Below are 17,248 nucleotides of genomic sequence, written 5' to 3' on the forward strand. Positions count from 1 at the left end.
GCCATCTAGAATCTGCCTGGAGCTCAACTAGAATTCGGCTAATAATCCCGATTCCCTTGGCCCTCGTGGGCGCGCTCGTCCGTTGTGTCGATTGAGCAGAGTTTGAGTAATTCGAACAAAACGTTACCTAGGCTGATATGGCATTGGCATAAAGAGAGACACAGGCACAGCGCGGTACGGTGCGCGCCAAAACGCGCGCATACATCTAAGTGATACACTAGTAGGATGTTATCCTAAAATCCCGAAGCCATGTACGATGGTCCCTACACGATACATGTACGGAACATGTGTGCAGTACAGCAGAAGCGAACCCGAGCGAGGGAAACGAGCAGATCAGAACCAAAACAGAGACGGGACGTCTAGGTCGAGGCGGTACCGGTGAAACAACTTAGGACGCGAGCAGGTGGGCGTCATCCGAGCCCGAAAGCAACGAAACGAAACGAGACATGCTTGGAGAGCCGTGCAGAAAAAGAGCGGAGGGGGGCGTGAGACTGCCAGACCGGGCACGATTATGTTACAGAATATACAATGGTGATGGTGGACGCGGCTCTGTCAGCCGCGTGCGTTCGGATCCATAGGCGATGTTACGTCCATCGTTGAGCATAGGTCGTTCAACCTTTCTTGGTCTTCTTTCCTCTCTTGGCTTTCGCCGTCGTCGTCGTGACGTTCGATGTGACCGGCGACGGCACCCGAGGAGGGATAACAGGGGCCATGTCTCCGTCCAGCGCCAGCGTGCTCCGTCGACTGGGCGATCTATGCACAGCAGTCAGCCCATCTATCCCGCACAAGTCCAAACAGGAACACTTACAGTGGTGCGAACACCACAGGCGATGTTATCGGCGCCTGCTCTGGGATCGGGATCGATAGCATGTCGGGCAACATGCCCCCAGGCAGCACGGGAGACAATGTCCGGCCGCCCATGAGCGGCGACCGCGAGCCCAGCAATGGAGACTTGGGCCGCGAGCCGTCGGACGGTGCACGCGACACAGCGGAACCCGGTCGTGTCGGGCCGCTCGCAACCGATGACGGGGGAAGCGGCACACGCGCCGCGCGCCCCGTCATCGTCGAGCCTGCGACTGAGCGCGGGGTCTGCGCGCCCACTTGCGAGCCCGACCCGGCGCCAGGGTATGCAACCCCAGTCGGCACCGGCGCCGCGGCGTACGCGGCCGTCGAGCGGCCGGAGCGCGTCGAGGGGAGCTTGCGAGAGCGGGCGGGCGGCGTCGTGAGCGAGTCTGAGGAGCCGAGGCCGGAGGAAATGCTCGAGCCGTCATCGTCATCGTCGTCACCCCGTGCGCTGCGCACAGTCGAGCGGGCGTAGGCGCTTGCAGGTGCGGACTCTTTGCCCTTTGCACCGCGCGTCGAAGTCGAGCGCGAGGAACGACTTCCAGATGAGGGTACCAGAGGCACGACGACCGGCGCCTCTGAGCCAAAGCCAACCTCTGAGCGGCGGGGAGTGCCAGCGTAAATGGAGGGAGCGCCAACGGTGGAGGGGGGCAGAGGAACACCGGACGCGCCCACTGTTGAGGGGAGGGGAACGCCGGCTGCACCGACGGAGCTGATTGGGGAAGGCGGGCCCATCTGAACAAAGCCGGGAGGGAGCTGGTTAGTGTTGAGTACGATAGGGCCCGGGATGACTGGGTTGGGAGGTGGGGCAGGCCGCTCTTCCTCGGGCATAGGTAGCGGACGGTCGGCATCACCAGCGCTGAGGAACGAGGTGTGCGTTTCGGCCGCATCGGTTCTTGAGATGTTTGACTCCGGTCGAGACTGGGTGGAACGTCATTGCGTGGTACGACGGTCAGACAACCAGACTTACTGGAGGTTCAACGGTAAACACAATGTCGGCCGAGGAAGTGCTGTTCCTATTCGAGCTCGACGAAGGAGACAGCTCTTGGGAGCGCGGCGGCGGACGCAGACTAGGCGTCGGGGCCATGATAGGGTAGGGAGGTGAGTCGTCAGGAGTCGAATGGGGTGAGTGAGGGGGAGCATAGATGTTTCGCAACCCGCTTGGACTAGGGACGTATTGTGGCGGGTCAATGCGAACGGGGGTAGGGATCCCGTTTGGCCTATCCCTACCGTAGATGTTGGCAGAAAGATCATTCCGAACGGCTTGGTATCGCGGGCTATTGTACAGCCTCTCGCGTTCTCTCTTGAGCTCCTCCTCTCGCTGTCGCTGGCGTCGCTCTGCCTCACGTCGTTCTTCTTCACGTTGGCGTTCCCGTTCGCGCCGTTCCCGTTCGATCTTCTCGAGCTCCATCCGGTGCTCACGCTCTTTTTCGAGTTCCCATGCGCGCTGCCGTTCGCGCGAGCGGTCCCTTTGCCTTTCCCGTTCCTTCTCCTGCTCCCGTTCGCGTTCTCTCTCCCGCTCCCGCTCCCGATCGCTCCCATCAGACCGCGTGATGGGCGGAGGCATGAAACCGCGCTCCTGCCCACGAGGCGAGACAGGCGAGCCGTAACGAGGCGTCCTGTCCATGTCCCGGTAGCTGCTCTCGGAGCCTGCGTACCGAGGAGCTCCCCCGTCGCCAAAAACGCCTTCGCCGCGTCTGGACAAGTTCTCTCTGCTCTCATACCTCCGCATGGGATCGTGGTCACCATACATAGGGTTTAGTGGTGGCGGAGGTTGAGGCGACACTGAGCGCGGTGGAGGCGGCAGAGAGCACGGCACTGGCATACCGGGAGTCGGCGTCGGCATGCGGAAGCTCTGAGTGGACGCCTTGTGTATGCGCGTGTCAGTATTTCATCGACCGCATACACACACAAGGCACTCACGTTGTTCACGCCGTACACCGGTGACGCGGTGGAAGACGTCCTCTCCCGCTCCTCGACGATGGCGCTCAGCACCGGTTGTCGGTCCCTTCCTGTGCCTCTGAGTGTATGCGTAATGGGTCCAGTAGAGGGAGGCCCAAGAATGTCAAATTGAGACATGGTCGTCGACTGGGATTCTAAAGAGGAGCGCCGTTTGTGTTTGGTGGTCGCCCGCGGCCGGTCTTGCTGATGTGCGGGGGGAGGAATCATGATCGGTGGTGGGTCCTCGATCGTCTTGACATTGCTGAGAACGGCGGAGAGCGTTGGCGATGGTGATGACGGTGGCATGGGAGACAGCTCATGGGGAGGAGGAAGACGGATACGCGAGTCATTGTCGAGGTGGGGGATCCAGTTGTCTGGAGGTACGACGTGCGGGTGCGAGGGCGACGCAATGTTGCGGATCGGAATGGGGTGGACCGACCTGTCCTCTTGCCGACTTGGGGGCGAAGGAGCAGGAGCAACGGGCTGTACGACAGGAGCTGGGGTTGCCACTGGAGGCGGCATGGACAGCATGGTGTCAACGGGCTGAGTGTAGTCGGTCATCGCCTCTTGCAGCGAGTCTTCCGACATGGATGGCCTCGAGAGGCGGGAAGTCTGGTACTCTCTATTTCGGGTGTCTTCGTAGGGCTCTGGGACGAACTCTTGCTCCGAGGCGGGGCGGTCGTATCCTGCGGCGCGTCCCGCTTCATATCCAATGATCTGACCTTGGGCTATGCCTTCCTCGAGGCCCTGCCTACGTCCCTCCTCCTTCGCCTTCATGGTGATCTTCTCCTCCCTCAGCTTCCGTGCCATGCTTCTCGCCTTCGCAGCCGCGGCCTCTGCGTCGACGCGTTGGGTCTCCAAGTCGTTGAGAAGGCTCTGCGCCCGGCGCATCTCATTCTGTGCGTTTTCATACTGGAGCTTGTATAATCTGAGACCCTCGTTTGCACGGGCGGCTTCCGTTTCGGCCACGATCTTGGCGTCGTTGGTGGACTTGAAGAGGGCGAGGACCTCCCGGGTTTTGGCCTCGGCGGAGTCGGCGCGTTGGCGCTCGGCTTCGAACTGCTGGTTGAGGGTATAGAGGGCTCGCTTGAGTTCTATGGTTTCACGTTCGCGAGCGACGAGGACGCGGGCGACGTCTCGCATGGAGCCGTTGACGGTGCCATCCTTGGATCGGCGGGCTTTGCTGCGCGTGTGGTCGCTGAAACTGGATCGTGCGGAGTGGGAGGTGTGGGACTGCACGTCGATGTCGATGGGGGACTCTGAGGGTGATTCCGAGGCGGAAGACTCCATATTATGCGGTTCGATAGCGTAAAATCTGTGTCGTCTGACGTTCTGAGTGTATGCGCTAATGACGCAGGCAAACTCACACTCACCCAAGGCAGTCGTTATCTCGTGGGCATGCAAGATCTGTACCAGACAGAGGTTATGAGCGGAGAGCAAGAAGATCAGAGGATGTGTGTACCGTGAATAAGATGAGTGTGGATGTGTCAGGTGCGCAAATAAGGCGTCCAAACAAACGAGGCACCTCGCTCACAGGTGGTGGTATTGTCCTCAACAGCGTGGGCGCCCATATTTGACTTGACGTAATAGACGAAACTCCCACGAGACGGCCCGACAACCCCGCGGCGGGCCAGACCGACTGGAGAGAGAAGTGGACTCGGAGGGGCCAAGGTAAAAGTTGAGAAGAAGTTGGACATGGACGCCTCAGTTTTTCCAGTTATGTATCGAAGACTCACATGTCGAACCGTCCACAAATGGCAATAAATTTTCCATATTGAGCAATCTTGTTTCTCGCCGATCGTCCTGTTGGTCGCTCCAAGACGATCGTCGTTCCCTCGTGGTCTTGGGGTGCAAAAGGTCGTTTCCGAAGCTTGATTTCATGGGATCGACACATGTCTAGTGGTAAGTCATCCCTTAAGTATCTTTCGTGAGAACTATACAGTCCCTAGATACGTTCTTGCATTACTAGTCTCTCCAGGACGTCCAAGTCCTTCCAGCGCCAGCCTGCGCTCCTCCGCTATGTTCCTGTCAGTAAGCTGACGCCATACACATGTTCGTTCTCAGCCTCCGCGGATTTATGGTCCCAAACGAAACTTCTCGTCAACGGCACTTCCCCCGTGGCATATTGCGCTCCGTACCACCTTGTATATTGTTCCCGGGAGCATCAAGGCTTATCTGGATTCTGTACACACGGATTGCCTCCTATCACGCTTGCGGGTCGCGTCCTAATGTGATCACTTCTCCCGCGACCATCTCCTTTCTCCCGTTCAAACTCGTTTTGAAAAGAATAAAAGGAGACAACAGCAACGAAATTGTGGCCTGGCGCCTCCAGAGCAGGCTTCAGGGCATCAACACGCCGCCAACTCTTCTGGACCATCGAGAAAAACCTACACCTATATCCTCATGAACCACACCAACGGTCAAGATTGCGGGGCCATATGGGACGATCTCACACCGTCGGACATGAGACGCATCTCTGCCGAGCCGCGACAGCAGTTCGAAAATGGGCGGTACTTAGTGACCGCATCTGCAATGCCGCCGGTGCGCCCATCAAGGACCCTCGCTTGAAGACCACCCTAGTCTGTTCCAAACCTCCCCCGAATTCCACGAATAAGTTTGGCTTGGGCTAGACATGCCCGGGTTTAACTTCCACCCTCCATCCCCTCGTCCGGCCCGTCGTGGAACGTCTGGCCATCCCCATCGTCTTCTGCCAAGGAGATCTGCAGCCCAAAAACGTACTTCTACCAGGAGGGCTGGCGGGTTGGCGTTCGGGGACGACTGAGGTGTATACCATCCTCGATTGGGAGTTTGCCGCGTGGGCGCCGAGGCCACAGTGAAGGCGGCTTGAAGGCAAGGTGGTTAGTCATGGATCGTGAGGAACTCGACGCGGATGCGTGGTTCGAGATGATGAAGCATGTCTTCCCGGAATGCGTAGACGAACTGGAGGGGGAATGGCAGTGATGTGCAAGTCAGGAATAACGCTTGTGTAGACGAACCGACTGTAGGCCTCATACGCGTTCGACCTGCAACAGACACACGCACCCTCTCGTTGCCTCCGCCTCCGCTCTGGCCGAGGCTCCGGCTCGACCTTGATCGGCCATGCATGCCGCCGAGTGAGAAATAGGGGAGCTAACCACGTCGGAGCGCGGAGATGAGACGAGTCAGGGAGGATAAAAAATGATCGGCCGACGGCCACCACCAGCCTATCTCCTCAGCAGGCGGTCACGGTGGCGTCGGAAGAACTGGGGACTCCTCGCGCTGCGCTGCAACACTTGTCACATTTGCGACCGGTGTCGCAGCCCGGTAGCAACGCGGATGCCAGCCTCCGCCGCTCATAAGGTGTGACAAGCCAAGTCGTATGTCTGACGACGTGACAAAGGAACAAAGGTGGAACGGAGCGCCGGACTTTCAAAGGATAATGAAGCCAGGAGCATAAACAGCTATCGTAACACCTGGACCAGTTTACTGTTACTTACAAGCAACTGGCATGCGTACACACCCACAAGCCGACGGGCGAGCGCGCCCGGGGCGGAACAAGGGCAGCATCACCTCGGAATGCATAAATAGTGACTACACAAGCAACCAACCCACAGTCGTCGTCGCAGACAACGGCTCGCGGCCACAGCAATCTGCGGCGCTGGCACCGACGTCAATACCGAGCGCACAACGGACATAAAACACAGAGAAGAACCACCGCAGGCAGCGAAATGTAAAGCCTGCAGCGGGTAGGTGACGGGGCAGGAGGAATGACAACATGGGGATCGAGGGGGGCGAGGGGCTAAACGCTCGTAGCTACTGAGTAAATAGGAAGCAATAAGATATATCACCGTCTAGAATTCAAGGGTACGAAGACAGACGTACATGAGAGCACATTTGGGGAGCAGGGAGCGACAGCGCTTGTGTGGACATGAGCCTCGCCCGGATCAACCAGGCGGCAAAGTCAAACCAGGTGAAGGGCGATGGGGGGATTGGTGGGAGGAGGAGGGCAAGGGGCATCGAGGATCCATGATACACGCTCGTTATTCATACACCGCGCTCGTGGCCACTGGGACGTCGCTCGTCCATCGCTCACCGCCGGGGGACGGGAGGTACGGGCGGCTTGTCGAAGCCCAGGGGGTACGACGACAAGTCGCTCGTCAGCGCAAGCGTGTCCAAGCTTGCGCGCTTCCGCTGCGAGTTGTCGCCGCCCTTGTTGTTGAACGAGGACGGCGCAGTGCTGCTCGCCTCGGAGGACGCGCCTGTGTCAATCTGGAAGGCATATGCGCCAAGCCCGTTGCTCATCGTGGAACTTTGAGAGGGGGCACCCTGACCGTGGGTCTTGCGGTTAGGGGGAACGAGGCTGCCGAGCGTGCTGTGGGACGAGGCGGATGCGCGAGCCCGGTTGACCATCTCGCGCGCGGACTGCGAGTGCTCGTCACCGAACGTTTGCTGAGCGAGCGGCGAACGAGGGGGAGTCCGGGGAGGTAGGTTCGATATCGGCGATGGGGGAACGAAGGGGAAGCTCTCGAGGATGGAGTCGGCGCGGGTGGAGGTAGTGATGACCGAAGACATGGACACGCGTTTGCCTGACTCCGCGTGGAGATCCTTGAGCGCACGAGCCTGCTGCCGCTCGAAACCACCCACGGAGCCGCTGTTGCCGGTCTCGAGGGCGGCGCTCTGGTGAACAACCGGCGTCACAAGCTTGGCGCTAGTCAAGCGGTACGGCGTACGAGGAGTGCTGAGAGCCGCGCTGACGGGAGTGACCGGCATCTGAGAAATCTGGTCGAAGCCGAGGTGCACGCGACGAGCGTTGCTGATATCCGCAACGATGGCCGAGGCCTGAGTGTAAACACTAGCAGGGCGCTCGTCGATGTAGAGGTGCGAAGGGTCCTCCTGGAGCCAGTGGGACTCGCCTCGGGAATCCGTGCGGTTGCTGTTAGCATAGGACGGCTCGGGACTGCCGAAGGTCGCCGTTGAAGGGGCAGGAGAGCTGCCTTGCCCGTAAGGAGAGTTGCCGTCTGCGAAGGGGTTCGAGTGAACGACAACCTCCTGCTCCTCTCGCATGACATCCGCTGGGCCGAAGCTGGCGGCCGCCAGGGGAGAGCGCGCGGGTTTGGTTAAAGTGGACGAGCGGCTAAGACTCTCCGGAGCGCGCATAACCTCGGCCTTAGCGACGCCAACGACCTGCTTGACAGTACCGCGGGTAGGGGTGACGATAACCGAGGTCTCGAGGAATTCGCTCGCAAAGCTGCCAGTGGTCATGTACGAGCTGCGGTTGTTTCCGGCGAAGGGCACGTTGCGAGCGACGGAGTCTTCAGAGACGTTGATATGGTCAAGGTTCATGTTGACGCGCGCATTGGCAGCAGCTTGCGCAGCCTCACGCTCGTGGGACTGCGTTGAACCAGTAGCGCCGGAGCGGACGGAGCCTGGGGCGACGAGGGCGATGGGGATCACGTTCGACTGAGTGCCGGTGGAGGTGGTCTGGATCGAGTGGGTGTCCTCGAAGGGGTTGGAGTGGGAGGACATGTCCGGGGCCGCCTGCGAATGAACGGCCTGGGACGCAGCGGGGTCCAGGTTGATTGTGTTCTGGATGTTGGGAGAGTAGATTCTGATGGAGTCGAGATGAGTAGGCGGAGAATTGGGCTTCTCGTTGGGATCGGGCCTGTTGAGAACGTCCTCTGCACGGGCTGGTACGTCAGGCTTGCCTTCGGTCTCCGCAGCCGCCATCATGCTCTTCCGCCGACGGTACCAGAAGAAACCGGCGACGGTGGCTGCCAGGACAAGGATAACGGCCACGACCGCACCGGCAACGGCGCCCTTGCTGACTCCAGAGGAACTGCTGGAGCTTTGCTGGGAAATGGGCATGCAATATGGGACGGGGCATTGGTTGCAGTCACTGGATGCACAGTCGCCACGCGATGAGGGGATGAGATAGGGACGAAGGTTCAGAGTACGCACCGGTTGATCCTCGTGCATGTCTCGGTGGACTTGCAGCCGGAGCAGGTGGTAGGGAGGTTGGAGCAAATGAGACAACCGTCGCTGCCTCGGGTGCCGTTGAGAGAGGCGTCGGCACGGGGGACGAGAACAGGGAGGTCGGTGACGAACATGGCGAGAAAGAGAGACGAAAAGAGCGTGGGGGTTACAGAGAGAAGAGAAGGGGGAGCGCGCCCTTGCTGGCCAGCACGTTGTGAACGGTGTCCTTCAACGACAACGGCGTTCGAGAGTCGGTTGGCGGGCGGCGTCTGCCCTCGCCGCCGACTCTTACCCTCGGCTGTGACAGCCATCAGCGCTGTCACGCCGCCCGATCCAGACCTCCGGGCTCATCATCCGCCGCACCGCCGTCTTCCCGCCTCTTCCACGCGCGCAGCATCGGCAGAACCGTTGATTGGTTGAACAATGTAGCTACTTGTGTTGAACAATACAGATGGGGCAATGACGTGTGTGCTATTGATACAGTCCAGACAGCCTTCATGTTGAGCGAAGACGCGGAGGCCGAAACCCAAGCAGACCCAAGCCGTCTCTAGTGGCTGTAGTCGTATCTAAAGGCACATCAGCGATCAACACCGTCACATTAGACGAGCACGCCTACTTCTTGTAAAACGTCTCCGAGTCGCTCGGCACCTGTGTCCACGCCATCAGCGCGCGCACCCATCAGATCCGTCGCAAACTCACCGCGTCCGTACGTGCGCCTCGACGCTTGCGCCCTTGGGCTTCCAGCGCCCGACGCCGCTCTCGATCCTCCTTAAGCCACTGCAATGCCACCGCATACAGCGTCGGACTTGGCCCAAGTTCCACCGACATGGTGGCCAACGTGCCGTCGACGAAGGGCCACGGCGTGGGCTCCGTCAAAAACGTCCCGAGATGCATGTGGGCGACGTGCGTAGGGAACTTGTTCAACCCGTCAAAGATGTGTGTAGCGTCTGCGATGCCGGCGTGTGAGACATGGCATCGGAGGCAGAATGACCGGCGGGAAAACGTACACAGAACAGTCGCGCCGCGGGCTTCCGAGTCCTCTTTCAGGAACGTCAAGAGGTCGTCGCGGACAAGGACATCAAGATCTACCGTGACCTGGCAGGGTAAGCACAGGGACTTGACGTCAGCGCTACACTTGGCTCCTCGACCTTGAGGTCGCAAAGGCCCTCGTTCCTAGCTCCACCGAGCTCCCGCTGCGCAAAGGTACGCGCAAAGCTTCGAAGTCCGCTCAGGGCATCGCAGGCGCAACAGCATCCTCTTCATCCATCTCAAAGTGCAAAAAGGTTCCGCGGGACGTACCTCATCGAGAAGAAGGACGTCCCAGTTGCCCATGAGACCCATACAGAGCTGCACGCGACGGCGCTCGCCATCCGAGATCTGGTGCATGTGCCAGTCCAAGTCGACGTCCAGTAGATCGAGCAGACGGTCGCGTCGCTCCTTGTGCCGGTAACCGCCCACGGAGTTCAAAAAGTCTGAGACCACGATGTCCCCGCGTACAACAGGGTTCATCGCCCTGTATAACAGAAACCAATGTTAGCTCATCATGCATGCCCATTATCATCCACAACACTGCATGCAGATGTAGGCTCCAACAAAGATGCGTAAGATGATTTTGGGAAGCCACATACCACTCGGTCCCGAGAAAAGTGATGCCTGCCGGAGTGCTGCGGAATACGTCCTTTCCTTGGACGCGGATTTCTGTGCCGGACACCAAACGCTTGCCGGCCAAAATCTGCAGCAGAGTTGACTTCCCGGCTGCATGAAAGAGATCAAGATGCATATAGGATTGGTTTTTGTAGTAATGTGAACGATACTGACCTCCGTTTGCACCGACGAGCAAGGTACGCGAGCCCTTCGGCAGTTGGATAGTGACATTAGACAACGATGGCAGAGCACCAGCGGCGTGCGAGTAGGTCAAGCTCTCTATAGAGATTTCCCACTGGGGCGCAGACGCTGCCAGTGAGTCGCCCATCGTCGTCGAGGAAGAAAGATGAGACAGCAAAAAGCATGGGTCGATCAGATATTGAGCTCGACTCGATTGGTGTTTGTGGCACGTGGTCGCTCCGGCAAGTTGCAAGTTTCGCGCGAAGCTGCAGCAGCAGTGCAGCGTGCAGCACTCCTCCTCTTCCATCCCAGTGTACTGCCGGCGTGCCGCTCTTTGTCAGCGCAGGCCTCTGCTGTCTTCGTCATGGTCGCGAGGGAAATCCAGCCGCAAGTCATCGACCTTACTGCCGAACCAGACGTCATCGACGTCGACTCGGACGACAACGCAATCCAAGAGGTCACGCCTAATGGGACAAACCACACGAAGAAGAAACGCAAGAAGCGCAAGCGCAAAGTTTCGCGCAGCGACCCGAGCACGGCGGACGGTCAAGGGGATCCTAGCTCAGCCGAGACTTCACAACCCGCTTCACGCAATACTCCTCCCCCATCCGACCTCGTCATTAACCTGGTGGACGATTCGCCCGTCGCGTCCGGCTCAAAGCCACCACCACCACCCCACCTGTCCTTAGCAGAGAGGTTAACCGAACCTTCCGGTGGCAAGAAAAAGGATGTGGAACGCGACGAGCGAAGGAGGGAGCGACGGGAGGAGGAGCGGAGACGCAACAGAGACAGAGATCATTACCGCGAGGACCGTACTCGGGACAATGAACGTCAGAGTCGACGAGAGAGGGAACGGCGAAGAAGTAGGTCTCCCGGCCATGACCACCGCGGCGAGCGTCGAAGATCGCGCTCTCGCGAACGCACGAAGAGCAAGAAGCGCACCAAGGGTTCTGCTGCAGATGACAAGGCGTTGTTCTTCGAGGACCTCACGCCCATGGACATCCCTGCAGCCATGCGACCACCCCCTCCTCTTGCCGGACCATCTTCGGCTACGCAAGCGTCCTCAGAACGCGCAAAGGCGTCCGACAATAAGAAGACAGATGGACTTCTACTTCCGGGACACGTCTTTGTTGCGCCCGAGGGGCAGGATGCGGATCTACCGCCACTGAAGATGCCTACGCCGGGGGGCTCGGACGACGAAGATGGATACATCGACTATCTCGAATACGACGATGACAGGAAGGTGTGTTTCGTTGACTCTGTGGCGTGTTGAGCAGATGCGGTCGGGGATTGTTCCTCCCGCGATCCTTTGCTGGAGGTCCGCGGTCGACCAATCCCCACCTACCGATATCGTTTTATCTTGCTCACAGGCTAATGCCTCTTAACACCGCATATGACAGGTTGGGATGATCAGATATTGGGAACTGGAGAAGCTCGAAGCGCAGGGGGCTAGACCCTCGAAGCCCACCCGATTCGTCTGCAAGAAATGTGGGGACGAGGGCGACCACAAAGCTGCCGAATGTCCCCACCTCATCGTGAGTTCTCTGTGGCTGCAGCGCACGGCTTTAGTTCGACCTCGGTTTTACCACAGTGCCTCACATGCGGTGCGCGGGATGAACACGGCACTCGAAGTTGTCCTGTCAGCAAAGTGTGCTTCACCTGTGGAATGAAGGGTCATATCAATAAGGTAGGCCTGTCAGAACGTAGTGCGCTGCGATATGCCTGACAACCGTGTCACACTTAGAATTGCCCGAACCGCGGACGGCAGGGTGGGTATTACTCGTCCCACGACTGTGACAGGTGCGGCGCGCGGACGCATCAAACCAACGTAGGGACTTCTGGTGACTTTCGATGTCCCAAGCTGACCTCAGGATGCAGGAATGCCCGACGTTGTGGCGGATGTACATATACGTCGAAGATGACGCGCGCCAAGACATCCTGCGCATCCGTGAAGACAAGCGACTCCTTCCTCTCGGAGAAGGCGGTGAGGGGTACATCGCTACGGACGAGTGGTGTTACAACTGCGGCGGATGCGGACATCTCGGTGACGTGAGTCCGCTCCATCTCCGTCTTGTCCAGAGACTGACATCGAAGATCACGCAGGATTGCAACGACGTTCAACATCCATTCGACCACCCTGAAGAGCATTCCGCGTTTAGCATATACAACATCCTGTCCGGCCCCTTTTCGTCCGAGGCCCCGCGTCAGTCGAAGCGTGCTCCACGCGACTGGGAGACAGTGAACGCGTTCTCGGACGGGTTCGGGAGCAATATGCCCATGCAGGTCGGCAAGCAAGGCCGCCGCAAGGAACGGGAACGTCTTGCACGTGCCCGAGAACAACAGGCAGATGACGATGACGACGACTGGTTCGCAGGCAACCGGGCACGGCCCAACAACAAGGGCAGCCGCGGCTCTTCCCGGAACAAGGGCGACACACGAGGGGGCGGCGGGAAGATCAAGTTCGACTTCTCAACCTCGTCCGTCGGCGTCGATCGCGGAAACAAGCAACAGAGAACCGACGGTTACGAGCTCCCAGCGCCGATGCAGGAGACGGAGTCACTGCAGATCCGTGGCGCGTCGCGCAGGGACAGGCGGAGCTCACCGCCGAGGGACCGTGACGAACGCTATGGTCGCTATGACCGCGAGCGGGACCGCGACCGCGACCGCGACTGGGAGCGCCGCGACCCGCAGAAAGGCCCGCGCTATCGAGGAGGATACTACAGATGAAGTTACGCAGTGCATACTGCCATACGTCTACTGGTCTCTTGTCGCATCATTGTGCCAATACTCTACTTGATCTGTACATGCACTCCCTCTCGTGTATGCATCGTTTTGTTCCGCATTTCTGCATATTTTGTTTGGGTGAATGCTGCACCCCACGGCGAATCTGTTCATTGTCAGGTCGAGCCCCTGCAGCACGTACGTTACGTAACAAATACCGCATACCACACAATGAGCGCTTAAATTGTAGTAGAAGGCCCTAACGATCTTGTCTACAGCCATCCTCCCTCTTTCATCCCCGCCCGCAACCGTACGATGGAACGCGAGGTGCAGCAGCTTGTGGATATGGTCAGTCTTTCACTTCCTTATTGTAAAGAGTACCCGTGCCCACCGCGATCTTCCTTAGGGCGCGACCCCCGCGCAAGCGCGTGCTGCGCTGAAGCAGCACAAGGACGTGATGGAGGCCGCGGAGCGCATATTCGACGGCAGCTTCGACCACATCGTCGATGGCGACGGCGACGTCGAGATGGCGCCGCCGCAGGAGGCGACAAAGCAGAAGCCGCGCATGTTGGTGAGTACGCGGCATAATCTCCGCCACGGCGAGTGTTCATGAAATCTCTCGCGTCCAGACCCCGAACGACGACGATGACGACGAGGCAGAGGCGGAAGAAGGCGATGGGGAGGACGGTGCGTGTTTACTTATACTGGTTCACGCGGCGATTCACGCGTCAAGACAGATGAGGACGAGTACATTGACTACGACTCGGACTACGAGGATATAGGAGCGTCGAACGCTGCGGCAGTGGATCCTTATGCAGGTATGTGTTCTCCCTTTGGTTGCACAAGCGCGCGTCGCCTTGTCCCACTGCGAGAATACTTTCGCAAGCTTTCCTGGATGGGAGGGGAGCTACCGTCGTAGGCTCCACGCCTTAGTTGCACATTGTGGACCAGGTCTGGTCACGCGTAGACTTTTCATATGCTGATTGTATATCCAGGAATATTCTTCTCGAAAGATCGGAAAGAAGAGGTCATCGAAGTGGAGGAGGAACCAGAGATGGTCAAACTACCTAGGTGCACCGAGAAGATGCCACTCATGACCCAAGGTCAATGGATGAAGGGCTGTCCAGAAGGCAGCGAGCAAAGCTTCCTGTTCAGCCTTTACCGCGAGCTCGGCGAGGGCTCGGTGCCATGTCCTCACGGATGCGGGGCTACCTACAACCGACAAAAGAGCAACTTTTGGACGATCTTCGTACGTTGATTTGCGCTGTCGTGCGCCGAGAGACCGACTGATCAGTGGAGCTCAGCCGAATTTTCCCGCATATATCAAACACCTGGAATCTTTCGTGTCCAAGATATGTAGTCAATGTTGCAAGCAGTTTTGCTTTGCCTGCGGGGAATCCAGCACGTCGAATCACACCAAAGTCGCCGCTTCGCTAGACGTCGACATCTCTCTGTTCCACTGCGCCAATCTACAGGGTGTAATTCTTGGGGTTGGGCTCGCGATGCTCGAGAAGTCGTTCGTGGACGTGGCAGACTTGGCTGCGCCGAAGTCCGATAAGACGTCGCGGAAACGCCGTAAGCCTGACGCGCCGGCATCACATCTCATACCTACTGAGCTCCATGAAGACGACGATGACGACGAGGACAACTACTATCCGAACCTTGTCAAAGGCAAAAAGCCAAAACTTGGGACGGGCTACGCTGGAGACGTGAGAGAAGACGTGCGGTTTGATCGTCTTTCGTCCTTCGTATTTGTACTCACCCGCTTCTGAGTAGATGTCCGGTCAGCTTGAGGCCCTTCAGGCGCAGAAGGACAAGGACCAGAAGCTGGCCACCCTTTTATTGAACATCCGCACGTTCCTTCCATCCGTCAATCGCGAAGGAGGCGGCCACGCCAGTGATTACCTCGTCCATCCCACCGCGCTCGCTCACCTTCGACGACGCTTCAACTTCGTCAGCAGTCAGCTCCTGCGGAACGACTCCTTGACTGATATGTCCGATCGCTCTGTCCTCTATTTCGAGCTGTTCGAGTGGCTAGAGGTATGTACGCAGCAGTTCGAGACATCAACGATGTGTGCTCATAGTCCGAGTCAAGACAATATCTAGTCATGAAGCCCTCGCAAGCATGATGGCGATGCCAATCATGGTGGTCACCTCCGTCAAGACAACCGCGGGCAAGAAACCATCTCCAAGAGGCACCCCACGCGTCCGCGAGCGCACTATCATCTACGAAGGCAGCTCTGGCCCTCGCGAGCTCCTCGAGGCGATCGTGATCCAGGCGCAGGCAGCCCTGAAAGGCTTAGAGGGAATGAAGACGTCAGAGCCTGAGACCTTCGAGATGTCTGAAGAGCAGAAGCGGATGACGATCGACGACAAGGGCAAGGGCAAGGACGATGGCGCTATCACGTCCGAGGAGAACCAGAAGCTGCTAAAGTTCTGTCAGCGGATCATGAACACCGCTAAGGCCATCGACCGCTCACTCGTCGAGACGAAGGGCAAAGCGTTCGTCGACCGACTCCATGCAGGGCTCCCGAAGATTCCGGCGACGTCTGCAACGCACGAGGACGAGGTCCCCATCCCGGCGGGGCAGACGGAGGAGGAGGCGCAGGTTGCGTATGTCAAGTGGGCGAACCGCGTGCGGTTCGAGTACTGCGACCTGACCATACCCTCGACGGAGCCGGCCACGGAGAACGGGGAGGACCAGCCACCGAACTATAAGTTTTACTACAACAACGAGGCTCGGATGTTGGCAAACTCCGACATTCCTAAAAGGTCACTGGCGATCGCCAAGGAGCTTGCGGTGTTGACGACCAACTTGCCAGTGGCGTGGAATTCGTCCATATTCTTGCGCGTTGACGAGACACGAGTCGACGTAATCAAGGCTTTGATCACCGGTCCCGAGGGTACTCCGTGAGTACGCTCATCTTGTGGGTATTATCGGTACTGACCTCCAAGAGCTCTGTTCAGATATTACAACGGATGGTGGGTGAAATGCAAGTTGCCAATTTGCCTCCATCTCACGATTCTTTCACAGCTACTTGTTCGATGTCTTCCTTGGTCCAAATTACAACCAATCCCCACCAAGTGTCAAATACATGACGGTCAGTGTTGTAGTTACTCATGCCACGCATCACAAGTTTACGTCGGTTTTGCCCAGACAAATGGTGGTAAATTCCGGTTTAACCCCAACTTGTATGCGGTGAGTATGCAACCGCCTTCTACGTTGTTTTGCTCATTTTTCTTTAGGACGGCAAAGTATGTTTGTCGCTGCTCGGAACATGGTCAGGACCAGGCTGGATTGCGGGAAAGTCGACGTTACTTCAAGTGTTGATCTCGATACAATCCATGATCCTCTGTGACGAGCCATATTTGAACGAGCCTGGCTGGGCAAACAGCGGAGGAACGCCGAAGTCGATTGCATGTGCGTGCTCGCCACCTCGCATCTGTACAGTGTTTGAACTCACCTCTTTTTTACAGATTCCGCGAATGTAAAGCGCATGGTTGTGCGGACAGCGGTGCGTGCCCTTCCCTCTCCACCGTTAGTTCCTCCTCACTTTGCTACGCAGATGCTTGGCAACCTGCGCAACCCGCCTGAGCCATTTGGCGACGTTATTCGCACCCACTTCCGGCTTAAGGCGCGCTCGATGATCGCGCAGCTTGACAAGTGGCTCGCAGAAGACGACGGGCAGCCGACAGTTGGCGACGGCGCATTCAACAACCGGCCTGCGGCGACGGGCTCGAGCTCGAACGGCTTCGCGGACGACATCACGGAGCTGAAGACGCTGTTCACGCGGCTCGAGGCCGGAGAGGATATCACACACGGTGCGGGGGATAGCTCTTGAGTCTCAGCCCGGGATTTGGGACTTGGGTTTCTTGGGATTGTGCTCGCGAGAGGTCATCCATACATGTTGTAGTATTAGTAAGGCGGCATTTTCTACACCTAGACTCGTCTTGTAGTTCGGGCGGC

General features: G+C 58.3%; 5 protein-coding genes across 5 annotated transcripts; 2 read left to right on the top strand and 3 right to left on the bottom strand.

Moving 5' to 3' along the window:
• Nucleotides 1–3,279: 3,279 nt before the first annotated feature.
• On the bottom strand, nt 3,280–4,074 carry BXZ73DRAFT_7862 (uncharacterized protein; the record flags this gene model as incomplete). Its single annotated transcript, XM_048022906.1, has 1 exon — nt 3,280–4,074. A coding segment is annotated over one exon (795 nt), but the record flags the coding sequence as incomplete, so codon positions are not given.
• A 2,778-nt stretch (nt 4,075–6,852) lies between these two features.
• BXZ73DRAFT_75969 (uncharacterized protein) lies at nt 6,853–8,870 on the bottom strand (the record flags this gene model as incomplete). The annotated part of the gene is made up of 2 exons (XM_048022327.1): nt 6,853–8,659; nt 8,722–8,870. 2 exons carry the CDS (start codon nt 8,868–8,870, stop codon nt 6,853–6,855), a joined length of 1,956 nt encoding a protein of 651 aa, XP_047879738.1.
• A 413-nt stretch (nt 8,871–9,283) lies between these two features.
• Nucleotides 9,284–10,708, bottom strand: BXZ73DRAFT_88960 (P-loop containing nucleoside triphosphate hydrolase protein; the record flags this gene model as incomplete). The annotated part of the gene is made up of 7 exons (XM_048025126.1): nt 9,284–9,302; nt 9,353–9,384; nt 9,436–9,683; nt 9,744–9,831; nt 10,036–10,249; nt 10,365–10,491; nt 10,555–10,708. The coding sequence occupies 7 exons, from the start codon at nt 10,706–10,708 to the stop codon at nt 9,284–9,286; spliced, it is 882 nt and encodes a 293-aa protein (XP_047879739.1).
• A 216-nt stretch (nt 10,709–10,924) lies between these two features.
• On the top strand, nt 10,925–13,287 carry BXZ73DRAFT_88961 (uncharacterized protein; the record flags this gene model as incomplete). Its single annotated transcript, XM_048025127.1, has 6 exons — nt 10,925–11,803; nt 11,961–12,095; nt 12,152–12,247; nt 12,305–12,388; nt 12,439–12,609; nt 12,664–13,287. 6 exons carry the CDS (start codon nt 10,925–10,927, stop codon nt 13,285–13,287), a joined length of 1,989 nt encoding a protein of 662 aa, XP_047879740.1.
• A 309-nt stretch (nt 13,288–13,596) lies between these two features.
• Nucleotides 13,597–17,123, top strand: BXZ73DRAFT_43965 (ubiquitin conjugating enzyme family protein; the record flags this gene model as incomplete). The annotated part of the gene is made up of 14 exons (XM_048019249.1): nt 13,597–13,629; nt 13,688–13,852; nt 13,911–13,968; nt 14,019–14,099; nt 14,277–14,530; nt 14,586–15,002; nt 15,058–15,321; nt 15,377–16,191; nt 16,249–16,263; nt 16,316–16,382; nt 16,439–16,480; nt 16,528–16,702; nt 16,759–16,796; nt 16,848–17,123. The coding sequence occupies 14 exons, from the start codon at nt 13,597–13,599 to the stop codon at nt 17,121–17,123; spliced, it is 2,700 nt and encodes an 899-aa protein (XP_047879741.1).
• Nucleotides 17,124–17,248: the final 125 nt, after the last annotated feature.

Source organism: Epithele typhae (genome assembly GCF_022376455.1).
Source record: "Epithele typhae strain CBS 203.58 chromosome Unknown BXZ73scaffold_12, whole genome shotgun sequence".
In the NCBI taxonomy this organism is placed as follows: Eukaryota; Fungi; Basidiomycota; class Agaricomycetes; order Polyporales; family Epitheliaceae; genus Epithele; species Epithele typhae.